The 15,768-nt window shown below is 32.6% G+C and overlaps 1 protein-coding gene across 1 annotated transcript in view; it reads right to left on the reverse strand.

Moving 5' to 3' along the window:
• The window catches only part of CFAP47 (cilia and flagella associated protein 47), a 338,064-nt gene that overhangs the window by 115,287 nt on the left and 207,009 nt on the right, over positions 1-15,768 (reverse strand). Inside the window, exon 51 of the mRNA XM_026846341.1 lies at positions 1,224-1,321. Within this exon, the coding sequence (XP_026702142.1) occupies positions 1,224-1,321 (98 nt within the window). The remainder of the gene's footprint in view (positions 1-1,223; positions 1,322-15,768) is intronic.

The following is a 15,768-nucleotide window of genomic DNA, read 5'->3' on the forward strand; positions in this document are numbered from 1 at the left end:
CCATTTTAACAGTATTTTCAGATCAGAAAATGATACAAGACAATGCATAATCCTGTAAGAGAAAAACCTACACTATTCCTTTCAAGGTCTTAAATTACAAATTCTTTTAGCCTAGCTTTTTTGTTTTGTACTGGCACCAGACATCTCCCTACCACCATGCTCACCTAACATCAAGGTTTTAAAACATCATTATCTGTTTCTCAGCCCTACAGAAGGTCACAATCAGCACTTCAAGGTAAGAAGAACAATCCAGAAGGGACATATGAATAATGATATTTCAAATATTACTGGTTTGGATTTTTTCCCTCACATAAACACATGCTGACATGTAAAATCAACAGAAGCTCTTCTCCCTTCCCAGCATCTGTTACTGGAAGAGGTAGTCCCTTAGTAGTTGCATCACATTTTTAGTCACAAAACTATTCCTGCAGCAAAATACTGTACCAGACATTTCTATTCACAGAACCTGCCACCAGCATTCGCTATTAAAGTCAGCATTTCTTAGCTGCTTACAATTCATGCAGAAAGCAGGACATCTAGATGATAAAGCAAATATCCACTTACAGAAGATAAGAAAAATGTTAGCTCTGAAAATAAAACCCTTACAATGTATAATTCAAAGATAAATACAATTACAAATCTTTGGAGAATAAAACCAATATCAATTAAGCAAACATAGTAAACAATTATTTTAGCTTTACATACATAAGTGATTTAAAACATACAACTTAATACGATGCAATCATTCTTCTAAAACAGCTAACATTAATTTTTCAGAGTGAAAGTATATATTTATCTAGTAATGCAAATATGATTAAATACATTACAATGATTAATGAAATCTAAATGGCAATAATAATTTGGCATGCATAAGGAAGGAGGGTACCAAAAAAGACTTATTCTGTCATGGATTGTAGAGAAACTGCTTGAAGTTTTTATAGAATTTAAACTTATCTGAGATCCAAAATTAGAAGTAGATGTCAGCAGAATAAAAATGTAATTATTCAAATAAGATAAAGAAGATTTTTTTTTTCAATCATTCATTTTAGTTCATATGAATGAGCTTAAATTACGTCTAAGTATTGAGTTTTATTATTTAAACAGTGATTGTGTGTGGTCACTTAACAAAATTGATTAATCCTCTGTGATAGCAGACAAACAATAAAAATTATGGTTTTCTTCTAATGCAGTAGAACAAAATTAAACATTTAGAGTAATCTTACCATAGCTCTGCATTTCACATCTATCTTTCTTTCTGGAGCTGCAGGCATGCTGTTAATCTTTAAGGAGAACCACACTTTGCAATTTGAAGAACTTCCTCCTATGTTAAAAAGAAAAAAAAGCCTTACAAATCATGTCATGAGGTGATCAATCCTAGCAACATTTAAATCGTTGAGAAATTCTGACTTTTAACATTGTTCATATTGAGACAAAGCAAGCCATGAACTGATTTAACTGCTGTCACCCAACTACATTATCTAATCACTTCTTGTATGGATACAAAATAGTAACAAAATCAATATATGCACAAATTGAATGAAAATAGTCTAGAAACAAATTTGCCAAAGTGCTATCATATTGTTTCATAACTTTAAATATTATTGATTCATAACTGTTTTTCTTCAACAAAGACAATGCTAAAAAATTATTCTGAACTATTTTTTTATCAAAAGTTCATCCATTATAGATTCAAAAATACAAGTTATTCATTAAACAGATCCGACTTTTCAGTTACAAAGAATCCATGCTCAAATAGATATTTGAACATACATTGATTTATACTGCAATGCATTTTTCATTAGGTTTTAAGACAAGATGTTCTGAGTTATTTTGATAACAAACAAGGTGGCATTAAGGAGACCGAAAATGCTCAAAGATGATAAATACATGCATCAAAACATTTGCACCTCACTATTGTTCTATTAGATCAGATTCATTATGTATCTTATCTCAAGCTCTATTATTAATGACTAGTAAAAGCTTGGTCAGAAAAGACATTCAATAAGCTCTTGTAAATCCCTGTTTAATTACATGATAAATTGGTGAGAAATCCAGAAGATTTGATTCCCTTCAGTATTTTGTATCAACTTGTCTGAAAAGGAGAGATTGGGAATGCTAACGATATGTACAAAAGCTGAAATGCATTGAGACTCATTTGAATTTAGTAGATCATTTATGAAACCACAGCAGACTATTTATCACACACATATTTATGCTCATGTAATTATAAGGATAGATTTGAAATTCTGCTGATAATTATGAAACCCTTAAATAATTGGAATTTGCATAAATGTTAGAATTAAGGCCAGGAACAGGGAAGTGTTTATTATCAGTAACCACAGGAAGCATAGGCAAGCAGATCTTTGAACTGGAGGCAGTCCACATCAGACTGACAGTATTTTTATAATTTTATATTATATCGAGCAAAATTAAATCAAAATTAGTTCACCTAATATGAACTTTGGTACATCACAGAACTTAAATTCTGTTCAGTTACATAGAATTGATGTGCAACTTCAGTCAAGAAATCTGTGTTTTGCTAAAGCATATCTTCCAAATAGACTGAGTTTTGATTTGAAGATATCCACCAGCAGTTTGTTCTGGTGGCTAATTACTGGCATATAAAGACATTTAAATGAGAGTTTAATTTCTGATTTCCATTAGATTTCCTTCAAAGTCTGGCCAAAATATCTTGTAATTACTTCCTCTGATAGATTTAAGAGATCTAGCATTAAGTATCTAGCATTAAGTTTCTACCATTTCCATTTAGAACATTGTCATTGAACGTTAATAAAATTAGATCTTTAATCTTGTTCACATAGGCAAAAGAGACTGAACTCTCATCATAAGGCCTGATCTCCACAACACAAATATTTAATGTGATTTTTTTTTGCAAGTATAAACGGTTGTTCAGCACATTTAAAAAATGCATACACAAGAACTTCTGTATTCCTGTTTGTCAGTATATTGTATGGGATGAAAATAACCTTAATCCTCCTACTCACACTTCCCTGAATTATACACTAGAGAACTACATCACCAGTTTTGTTTTACCACAGCATTAGTCTTGGGAGCTCCTACTGTTTTCCTTTTCTGCTGTGACTGCAGCTCTTCTCAGAGACATTGCTTTCCTTCCCACAGCTCCTCATTCTGCATATATGACTTTATTTCTAAACCTTATTTCCAATAAAACTGTGTCTGACTGGCTTTAATGATATTACTTTCTTTAAATCTTCACTGAATACATCTGGTATTAACTTCCTTATTCTTTTGTTCAGGCTAATTTGATATGCATGCAATTTGCTATTTTTTTTATTATATTTTTTAATACCATCAGAATATTACAGTCTTCCAGTCTCTGGAATAGCCTCAGTATCTTAAGATCTATAAAAATTAACATAATTGAGATAAAGACATCTTCTGAATGTCCACTAAAGGATTCTGGCATGTGCATGACCCTGAGTTTAATCAATTAAAGAAAGTGAAAAAGAAAATAGTATACAGAAGAGAGATGACTTCTGGAAGAATGGAGAATCCCCTTACACCAAAACACAATACATCGACCAGAACCTGAAATAAAAATTCTCAGTTGAAGACCAAAAGAAAATCAAAGGGTGCCCACAGTTTGGGACATCACATCCTTCAAGAATGCAGTCGAACTGCAGGAAAGGGTACAACAGAAGCCTATAAAATTCAGGTAGGAAAGAACAAAGGAAAATGTCAACGGTAAAGTTCCACTTACACAGGGTATATGATAAAACAGCAGGATAAAGGGGTTTACTAAAGTAAAGCAACATATGCATGAAAAAAATGTTCTGTATAATTAAGGAAAATAGAAAAGAACACAAACTGTTATGCAAACAGAAAATTAACAAGGCTGCCCCCTGTCCCCAAACATCCAAGAACACCTATACAGAACAAAATCTCTTGAGTGACAACTCGCTAAAGACGTCAAAAAGCAGTGGTAAAATCTTAACACATCTGAAGCTGGTAGCCTGCTGAACACAGAAGGGATGACAGATGACCAGGGTGGAAAAGAAATGTCCAAGTAATATAAGGCTGAAGCAGAAAATCTAAATTAATTATTTGCAGTAGTGTTTGCTATTAGTGGAATTCAGGGGCTTTCTACACCCACCCCTAGAGCTTGTTTTGAGGGAAATGGTCAGAGAATCTTCCCCCCCCCCCCAAGGTTTTAGCAGGAAGGGTTTTGGAACAAACTGAAAAAGAGGAAAGTAGCAAATCACCTAGGCAAGAGAGTCTCTGCCCAACTCATGTATGAAAGTGTGGTGGTGGTAACCAGCATGTGACCTGTTACTTAAGTCAACTTCAGGTAGAAAGAAATGAAAAGGCAAAGAATGTGCTGCCAATTTTTAGACAGGTCTCCGAGATAAACTGAGAAGCTACAGATGTGATTTTTTTCATATATTTCAAAGAAAAGTACTAAGAATCACAAAAAGGGAGAGAAGCCACAACACACAAAACTATTTAAATTCTTTGACAAAGACAGCAGCTGTGTGAATAAGGGAGATACGGTTCACACAGTAACCTGGTTTTCCAAAAATCTATTTCTAAAATCCCTTTCCAAAGTCTTCTAAGGAAACTAAACTGCAAAAGAGGAAATGTTAGAAGATGGGATTAAAATACAGGAACCAAGGAACAGGAAGAAATGGCTAGTTCTCACCATAAGGAGAGATAAAGAATGAAGTGAAAATGCTTGCTTTTGGTACGATAAGTCCCCCAGGACAGATATTTTATGTATCATGTTCTGTCTCTAACAAACTGATCAACTAGAAGCATATAAGAATTCATCTACTCAAATATTTAATCTCCACTATTTTCTGTCTCTGTCTCCCTTGGTCAGTAGGCTTTTGCCCTTGTTAGTTAGGGTCAAGCACCTTTCATTAATGGTTAGGGCAAGTCAACATCTTCTATATGTTAGCTACTGCGGATTCAATCAGCATCACTATAAGAGAGCTTACTTTAATTTTTTTTTTTTTTTTTTTACTTTCCCTGATTATTTTGTAAATAGTTCTTATACAGAAGCATAGAAAGCTGTGTACTTTGTGTCATGCATAGTTACCTTGAATTTGGGAGGAGATGACACAAAAATAAAACCCAGACAGATTCTTATATCTCTTCTTTAATAAGAAGTCAATTTCTTCAACTATTTATCTACAGTAATTACATTGGTGAATATGAAGTTCTGTATTTGAAACACAGGACTACTAAATTACAATTTAGATGGAAATTAAACTTGAACATTCAAGAAACTTTTCAGTTCAAAATTTTCATAGATATCTTCCACATTTCATTCCAGTTTATATGATATACCAAAATCACCATTTTTTCTTCCACAGAGTTGAACAACCTTTTGTAATCCAGTCTGGTGTCTTGTCCTACTTCTCTTTAGTGATGCAAATAAGCTGTTCCTCCTGGTTTTGATCCTTTCACTTCATTGTGGAATTTTTAAAATGTTATAAAATTTTGCTTAACAAATCAGTGTTAAAAGCCATACACTTTTATCTTATACTTTGTATCATGTCCTGAAGAGTTATCAGTTGCAAAATCTCCTTCCTTATATACTCACAAGATGCTTTCCTCTGCTCACTTGGATGAGAATACATTACTACTGTATCAGCCACAAACTGAAATTTCTGTTCTCTGTCCTCTTTCCTTGTCCTTTCCTTAAAATTACTTTTCATCCTCTGTCTGCTACACCAGCCGTAAAATGTGCTGTCAAGCATCAGCAGTTATATATTGGCTTAAAAATAGAAAAGATTCTTCTCTCTTGATTGGGACATAACTGCCTATCATTCAGCTGGATTACACATCACAGATGATGAAGGAAGAATTGGCTTGTTCTCCTGAAAACTAGGGTGTTTTGGCTGGGAGGTGGATGTGAACACAATAGAGAAATGGGAATTGTACTGCTCAATAAAATTAATTTATTTTAAATACTTTATCCTAATTTTACAGACTTCTCATATTGGCATCAAAACTATGATTATTTAAACAAAAAGCTGAATTAAAGTGGTATTTTCGAATTCAATGCGCATTCTTTCCACAGCATTTTTACTTAATATTTGCAAAGCTAATATAGCTATAAAAAGAAATAAATTAGATTCAATTCCAACTTTAAAAAAAAACCATCAACACCACTCTCACATGTGTCTTTAATGGTATATTTTTTATCAATAACAAGAAAAAAGAATAACACAATTGATTTCTTAGTTCTACAAAAAATTTCCAGGCTGGTAGTTACCTAGATTGTCTTTGAGTGTGTACCCTTAATGCTGTTCTTATAGCATATGACTGTACTTTACAGAATGTAAAATGTAAATTAAAAAAGGCATTTTGTCTAGTTTCTTAAAATATGTAAATATGTACGTTTTCAAGATGCAAAGATCTCACCACTGCTAGCACAGGATAAATCAAAATTCAGACTTTGTTATGCTCACATGCAAACAAAACATCCATGAAACTAACCCCCTGTAGAGTCACCTCTGAAAGACAAGAGCTGTTCATGAAAAATTATCAGTTAATAAGTACATGTCATATTTATTTAGTTTTTCCTTTTTGATTTAGAATAAGTAATTTTTCTATAAATTATTTGGAACAGACTAGCTATTAAGCACATGTGATGATTTATGTTCCTTATTTTTCACGTTTGACTGGCCTTATCAATCTAAGAATTAGACTAAAAACATGTGCTTTTCCTGACAATTTAAGTTTCTCTACCATGTTAAATTCACAGATTTGTTTCTGTAATTTTTTTTTTATAGAATTTTAATCTATTACTTCAGACTCACCATAAAGCTCAAAATTTATTCAAGATAAACTAACAAAACTAGTTACAATAAAAATTTATATACAAGACATATAAAACTTTTACAATAAGGTTTTGTATACTTCTTTTAACAGTGTTTCTGGAAAAAAATATTTGTTTAATATGTCCCAGGTAAAAATTGCATTTTTTCTGTATAAGTAGACCCATCACTCCATCACTTCTAAAATAGAATTAAATCCTATTTTAACTGGCTCTAGAGATCTCTGTCCACATTTAGTTTTCAGGCAGAAAATCTGTACCTAATTTTGGGGGTAAGATGTAAAACACTAACACATTAAGAAAATGTTGCAATCCTATTATGTTAAAAGCTTAAAATGATGCAAAAAGGCAGACACTAATATTCATTTTTACTATGGGAGGAATAGTTTATCCTCAGAAAGGCATTGCTTCCACACTTTCTTCATCCATTAAGTTATTAATTTAGAGTTGTCACCTTTAGGCTTGACCTCATGATTTTTTTCACCTAAGGCTTATACTTTTTCAATAAATGTAATCAGTACATACAGCTTTTAAAAATGCTTTTGCATTACATGGCAAGATAAACTTTGCTCTCAGCTGCCATTTTATGCACATGAACATATTTGAGTAACCCTAGCATTTCAATGAATATTCATTTAATGTATCACTTACAACATTGATTGAAAAAAAATTTTAATTTTCCTCAGATATTAATCTTGTTCTTAAAGGATATAATGTTATAATTCACTTAGAGAAATTTTCATAAATTTCGACTGTACCTTACATTTTGTATCAAATCTAAGTCATAGAGAGGGACAGTACTAAAATGGCATTGAAGTTGGAAGACTGCGTTATTTTATACACCTAAATTGAAGCTATGTATGGAAGTGGTGCACTTCAAAATGTTCCAATTTAAAATGAAATCATGATTTTTTTCATGTGTAAAAATGTACTGAATATTGAATTAATTCAAATTTTTCAAGTTAATATAATGCATATAGGCAGGATTGGTGAAGAAGGGCATACTATGAGAGGGAAATCTGCAAGCTAGAGTAGGGTTCCTTTTCTTTAGGACTTATTCTAAACTAAGGAATGACTGTATCTCCAAAGACTTCTGTCACTTGGGAAAATTTGAAACAAAAATGAGAACAATTTTCTGAAACGTAAAATCAAAACCACATTTTGACCCTTGGAATTAGCTGTGATCACCAGGAAACAAAGCCTTGAAAAAGTGGCTAATCACTTATAAGGCAGAATCCCATTAACCTCTTTTTTTTTTTTTTTTTTTTTTTTTTACCTTCAAAGCCATCTTTTCAAATGAAGACCATCTTACAGTGGAAATTCAGACATCACTATCCCCTGAATGGTATTCGTTTTCCCTAAACTTTCTCTAAAACTGTAAGAACAGATAATTTTAACACCACCATTTCTCAGTTAGGCACCTTTACTCCATAAAGACACTTTCTCACCTCCACCTCCCAGGTAACAGCTTTGATCATCCAGCAGATCTGCTATGTCTACGTGATACAGAACAGAATAAATAACCCTTTAACTCAAATTCTTGATGCCCTTCATACACTCTTGATATATTCATATGATGATGTCACAGCTCCTCCTTCTCCCTCGCAGTTATGGGTGATAAAACATAAATACGGTTATTCCCCTTCTACAGGGGCTTTTTTCAGTCTCTATATGTATTGTGTTCTGCACTTATCCAAGGCACGTACATTTCATGAAATTTACTCTAGCCTGCTATCAACTATCTATGAGTGACACACAGACCTATCTGCTAGTCCACATTGGGGCAGAGCTCAGGATCTGATCTGGTTCACATATTAAACTCTTTTTTTTGAGGAAATTGCAGAATGGGGAGCAAACTCAGAGTGTATGTCAGTATGCCATAAGATACCAAGCACTTCTGACACTAATAAATATAGATGTAACCAAGAGATCAAAAATAGACAATAACACTGGCAATATATCTGGCATTAGACTTCATCTCCCCTCACCTTTTTAAGCTCTGCTGGCAGCATGGAATATGTGAACACAAAGTATGTAAAAATTCAGAAAATTCCAAGTGCTGAACAGAAATTCAGCACATTTTAGCAACAGAAGAGTCAAAAACTCACTGGATGTTGGGACAGGGAGAATATTCTATTACCTCCAACTATATTCAATAGTTGGAGGAATTAATTTTGGAGGAATAAATTCAAAGGACTGTCACAGACCTTACCAAAGTAGATCCACAATGTCAATTATATTTCTTGACACTGCCTTCTTTATTAAGAGTTATGTAGCCACACTGTGAAAAGACTCACATACTTGCATCATAAGCCACTGAATACTCGCTGAAGAGGTGGAATGAAATGGACACTTAGGAGATTAAACAATACACTACATAAGGAATTTGTTATGAATGAGCCACTGAAAATAAACAGAGCACCTTTGGGGACCACTGGTAGGTTTCAAGTAGGATGGGAGTGGCCTGCAGCTCAGACACTTTTGTTACACATGGTTTTCTCAAAACTCTGACCTCATCGTATTATTTCATCTTTTATTGCCTGGCTCTATTATTCTTAGTGTAGAAGATTAACATGTCTCAATTCATTAACTCAAAACCAGACCATCATCTCAAGCAGAATCTTTGTGGTAATTTATGGGAAGATGATACTTTTTCAGTTGCTATATAATAGTTTTAGAAGTCTGTAAAGCAAGCAAGAGGAACTGGAACTTTTCACTGATTAGAATAAATTTTATGTAATTGGAGATTATATAGTGAAGTGATTGCTTAGAATACTAACACACTTTTAAAATACTGTTTAACTTCTAATGTGAAGATAAATTATATTTGCTTTAAGAATGTTATTTGATTAATATAATTACCTTAGTTCAAAGACCTGGCAAAGCAAGCAGCTGAGGTTAAGCAGAGGAGATACTTAGAATAATCTAGTCTAAGAGTAGAATAAGTACAACATTCCAAAGAGGGAGAGAGGTAAGAACAACTCAAGATGAAAAGTAAAAAAAAAAACAAACCACAAAGTGACTAATGGTTATGCAATGATGAAAAGACATGAAAACACAGAAAAACTAGTATAACTGGTATGAATTTGAAGCTCAGAAAACAACTACTGATAATTTTTTTTTTTTTGGTTTTTTCATCAGAAAGATTTTTAAGGAAAGACAAGTGATTACAATCTTCACATGCGCAACAGATTGCCACTAAAACTGTTCTCCCTGTCCTTGATATTAAGAGTAAACAATGTTGAGCTTTAGTACATGTGAAAAGTACCATGAAAACTTTACAATGGTTAAGGGCTGAGGATAACTAGGGACAGGTTACCTAGGTCATGCTATCTTCATTAGTAAAGAGCTTTAAAAAAACATCCTAGAGGAATGGTTGTCAAAATCAACATATGAATAAGTTAGGTCTACCGGGTTATACCCAGCTAACATGCTCTCATGTTCCACCAACTGCATCAGCACACCCTTGTTCACATTCATAATCTCTAGCTTACACAAAACTAGAATTCTTGGCACTCTGTTAACACAGAGCTAGGACTGCAGTCCCAAACAGATGCAACCATGATCACACTCATGTCAGACAGTTTCCTAACACAATGAACACAAACAAGTTATGTACTAACCTTTCTGCTCCCACTTCATACTTCTAAAATTATTGAGATTCGTAAGAGGTTATTCTAAAAGTCTCTTGATTTTTCTCCATTTTCCAAATCTGGCTTTATGTCTATTGAGAATTTTTTTTTTTTTTTTTTTTTTTAAATCTTTGTCTACCTATGTCTAAGTTAGTCTCAGAGTATTGACCTATAAGGTCTCAGATAACAAACAGAAAGTTTACTGTTCATTCCTATTAGGCTGGTGTATAAAGCTGCTAAGTGTGATCGTGGAAAAACAGGTCCTAAAATTTCCCTGTGGGCTCTCTGGAGGATTAGGAAAATCATCAGTAATGTTTAAGGATGCATACAAAACCAAGATAAAATATGTAATGAGGAATGACATGGGGAAAAGAACAGAAAGGAAAGATGTCTTATGTCAGTGTAGTAGAAAAGCCACCAATACTAACTGATTGAAGAAGTTCCAGAAAAGGATGGAGTAAAATAACCTAGGTTGGTTTTTTGGTTTTTTCTGCATCTGGGCAGAAATAGTATTCACTGCCCAGGTTTAGCATAGCACTGCTCATTTTAAGAGGGTATAAACTGTGACTTATGCTAGGAAATCACTTGCCAGGTGAACAGCTTGCGTAAGCTGTGTGACACAGACATTTTAACATGTCTGAAAAGTGAAAGCCAGCTCAGGAGTCATGTACACACAGTCACAGTTGATATACTCTTGGCAAAGTAGTATAAGTTGTACTCAAATGATTCCAGTCATGAAATTCCACAGAAATATTAAGATGTTTTCCTGTTCCACATCAGGATGAATACAAAACATATAAAATACAGACATTTATACATAAATAATTATATTGTTCCAAAGAGAGCAAACCTAACTCATTATAGTTTTTCAGTTTTTTTTTTTCTTTTTTTATAAATAGGTGATAATATTATACTACATAAAATACCTTCATAAATTAAACTTTTTGGCTACTAAGAGCTCTTTGACATATAATATTTAATATCAACAAACTGTAGCCAGAGAAATTAAAATATAAAATTCTTTTATTTTAGAACTGGTAAAAATATTCATAGTACTGAAACAACATACCAATATATAATTAATGTATTTTTTAACTTTTATTTCAGTCAAACACAAGTTATCGAATGAAATATAAAAGTATATTAGTGAAAAATAATGTCCTGTGACAGGCAGAAGATCAAAGTAGCAGTCAAAAAAATAAAAAGGCAGCAGAAAAGCAGCATGTATTCTCAAATCTCAGAAGTCTGCTCACAAATATGGCACTTATATATTGTAAAAATCTTTTGGTTTAAGTCTTCGCAGCTAAGGCCTCTTAGAATGTCTTTAACAATCCTTCAGGTGTTATGTTCTCTAGGTGTAATTTATTATGAAATTACAAGTTACATTCTGTTACTGTAAACACAAGAAATTTAAAATAAGCTTAACAAAGACCAAGTTAGCCCAGTTTTATACTAGTGTTATGTCACACAATCAACTAACTGCTCTTATGACTTGCCGCACATGCCTATGCCTTATTAAGAAGTACAGGTCTTTCATTTGAGAGGCAAATGCCATTGAATCAACTGAATTGTAGAAATTACCTTGAAATTTAGAAGCTACTGTAAAATCAGTTGTTGCATTTGCCTAAAAGTTCTATATCTCTCAGCTTGGAATTTCAGCAGCTTTAAAAAATATATCAAAAAGAACCAAGATATAGCAAGAACCACATAGCCTCATTTATAATATAGAGCTTCACTAATACTCAAAGATTTAACCGCTTCTAGCTACCAGGAAAGTAATTTAATATTTCCTGGAATATACGTGAATTTCTAACTGACCCTTTAACTATGACTTAAGTTTGATTTTATTATATGAATCTACATAAGAATTCAGTGAGAAGACAGCTCACTTCCAGACAGGGTTAACTTTTAAATTCTCTACCATACTCTATCAGGCTTACTGTTAAATATTTAGGCTAAGAATGTCTATTTCCTAAATAAAGGTAAGACAGAATTACAAAAATTATACTCATGCATCCTACAGAGTGACTCCAGATTGTCACTCATTAGAAATTTTTTTATTCTGTATTTACTCGTAAAAAATAACTTTTCCATAATACAGGTGGTATGGTAAAAATATGAAATTAACCAAAAGTATTTTATCAACCCTAATAGAGTCTTACTATAATGTTTCATAGAAACACAGCAAGGCAAATGCAAAGGCAGTAAATCTGAAAAGTGTCCATTTATTTTCTTTTTCAGCATAACCCTTTTACTTTAAAATGAACCTTTTAATCAAGTTCATTGGGATTTGGATCACTTTCCACTTCAAGTTCTGCCACAGAGTAGGAATTTGATCTCATTCTCCTAATGTGAGGCAAAAAGGCAATACAAAACAACACCACACACACAAAACAGGCAACATAATTCTGGGATAAAAACTGTGTATTCCCTGAAGACGATATTATTAACGAGTATAATTTTCTGGTGTCTTTAACATATTACTGCTGAGAACTTAGGTAATTTTAGAAAAAATTTTTAGTCATTTTAGGAAAACTATTTCTCTATATATCCATAAAATAAAAAATGAGTTCTAGGAAACAGAATCCTGACCACAATGATGAAGTAAGCAAATTTTTTATTAGATTTCAGCAAAACCTATTTTTTTGATGTAGTACAGTTGTGTGAACCATTTGTTTTCAATAAAATAAGAAATGGAGTAAAATTCCATTAATTTTCAAGTAGAAGAGCTTTATGCTCACGCATTTCCACACTAAATAAAACCAACCCTTCTTTTATTTCATGGATATTGCCTGTCATCTTTACAGATGCTGAACTTTGTCATGTTTTTCATACTAATTTCTCAATATACTGGTGGACAAATAAGATGTAGATAACTGATAAATCCAGAGAGTTTAGTGAAAACAATCCTCTAATTCCTTCTACCCTTCAACAGTAATTAGTGTATATATATATCACACTATGAAAGAAGAAGCATTCTTCCTAAATAATACAAGTTTACTTTAATATCTTACCAGGAACACTAATCATGTTTTTATAATTCATTCTAATTGTCAAAAACACAAAAGCCTTCATAAACTCCCCAAAAGCCCAGGAATTACTGTTATTTTACTTACCACACTGCAACTTTTCTATGAGGATCGTTTTTATTAGGAAATATATTTTTAAACATGCATGAAAACTGAGTCTGAAATAACATGGACATAAGGGACCATGAGGCACTGCCAGCTGAAAATGACTGGTGAGTAATTTACGTATGTACATTTTCCATGTTTCATACATACTATGCACATTTAAAAAAAAAATTAAAAGTCAGATCTTGATAGGTTTGTGTCCTGCACATTATTTAGTACTGCATATATCCACAATAGCGACATACAAAATATTTATGCTAGATGGGGTTTTTTAGTTGTCTCTGTAAAGTATCTGTTATGTCAAAAACATGTTTTACTGCATTTACAGTGTGACTACTATATGAAGCCTAAGCAAAAAGTATGATTTTTTTAAATATGCATTTTACACTTCAAAAGAATGTCATACTAATTGCCATACTGTACAGCAAGTAGCACTGATTTGCATGCAATATTATATCAAGAAGAATCAATTCTTTGATATTCTTTGATATATATTATATCAAAGAATAATAACAATGTTTATGTGTATTCAGGAAGAAGGACTCTGAATGCAGCCAATGTGTTCATATTTAGAAAGAAAAAGTATCTTCCTTAAAAAAGTAGATACCATTCAGTACAAAAAAACCCCAAACCTCAAAATGGTAAAAGTAATGCTCTTAAAAGTTGTTTTCAAGGATAATTTCCAGTTTCCAGTGTAAATGCAAACATTAATTATGACAAATGAACATTAAATTCAAATAAATGAGCTTTGACGTGAAAAGTTTAAACACATAAGATACAGGAATCCCTGTGGTACTTGCTGACATTTTTGTCTGTTCGTCTCTTCACCTAACTATAAAAAAAGTGAAGATCATTTGAAAGATCCTTGAGATTAGATCTACAACACAGCACTTACAAATCACGCTTTTAATAAACTCCACTGTGACACAGAAAACATTATCAGGGGTAATAAAGAAAAAGTTACATGATCTCTCCATAAATTTATTGGTAGGAAATGAGGCAAAGCAGTTGAAACAGAAGCATGAGAGTGAGATTTTTCTAGACTTTGTGGAAAAATACAGGTCAGAAGTTCAATGGAACAAAATAAATATATCTTGGTGTAAAACAGAAAAGGAAAAAGCAGGAACCTTTCAGTATAGCTAAACAAGCATGTGCTCAGGACTCAAAGTATCTCGAAAAAATCTCACTAAAAAAACCCACTGTATTTGTCAAGAGTAAAAATATATGTAAGGTTATTATAGACAGTCAAAAAAATATTCAGTAAACAGTGATATGAAGTCTGACATACTTCAATGTAAAGAAGACGGATGTACCAGTTCATTGTTACTTCAAATTTTGGATGTGAATTGAAGTGTGATATTTAATGGACAGGTAATGATACCACAAAGTAAGTTCTAAAGTATTTCCTCAGCTCACAGCAAAGTGAAGTGACCACCGGCCATCTTGTTGCATAATCTCTAATTCATATATACAAACTATCTAAATATAGAATTTAACACATTTGTTGATGCATGTATCCTATGTAAAGCATTGTATCGTTTGAACTCACAATCAGTGGCATATTAGTAAATGTCAATATTGCAATATCACATTTTAATATTTTTTTATGAACAAAAAAGGTAAAAACTGGAGAGAATAGCACCATTACAATCCTTTCTGCTAATATTATAACAACATTAAAATTATTTTTGTATATTTATACTTCTGTGATTTCATTAAGGTATATTAAATGAACAATCACCAGAATTCATACTGTAAATTGACATTTCATAATATTGTTTGCATTTTTATCTCTTCTTATATACAAAAAGCATGGCTCACAAATTAAAATACATAGAACCTCGAGTTTTTGCAATACCGGCAGCAAATGAGATTCAGGACAAGAGTTAATAAGGGGGAAATTAAAAGTTTATTAATTTAGCCTACTTGTTTCCATATTAAAACACACTGGCATTTGCTAATATCTTTGCTAAACTAACTTTCCAGTTCAAAATTGTCCAAGCCAGCTGTCTTGCCCATGTTGCTTTTCTGGAATTTTCTAGCCAAAGGAATCCACTAACAGCTATTCTAAGAAAATACACAACATCTAGATATTTTGCTGAGAAGCTGTAGCACATAATTAAAAGCAGGGGATGGCAATTTTTTGAAGGAGTCACCACCCATACAGAAGTATGTT

Source organism: Athene cunicularia (assembly GCF_003259725.1).
Source record: "Athene cunicularia isolate RWA chromosome 1 unlocalized genomic scaffold, athCun1 chr1_part1, whole genome shotgun sequence".
Classification (NCBI taxonomy): Eukaryota; Metazoa; Chordata; class Aves; order Strigiformes; family Strigidae; genus Athene; species Athene cunicularia.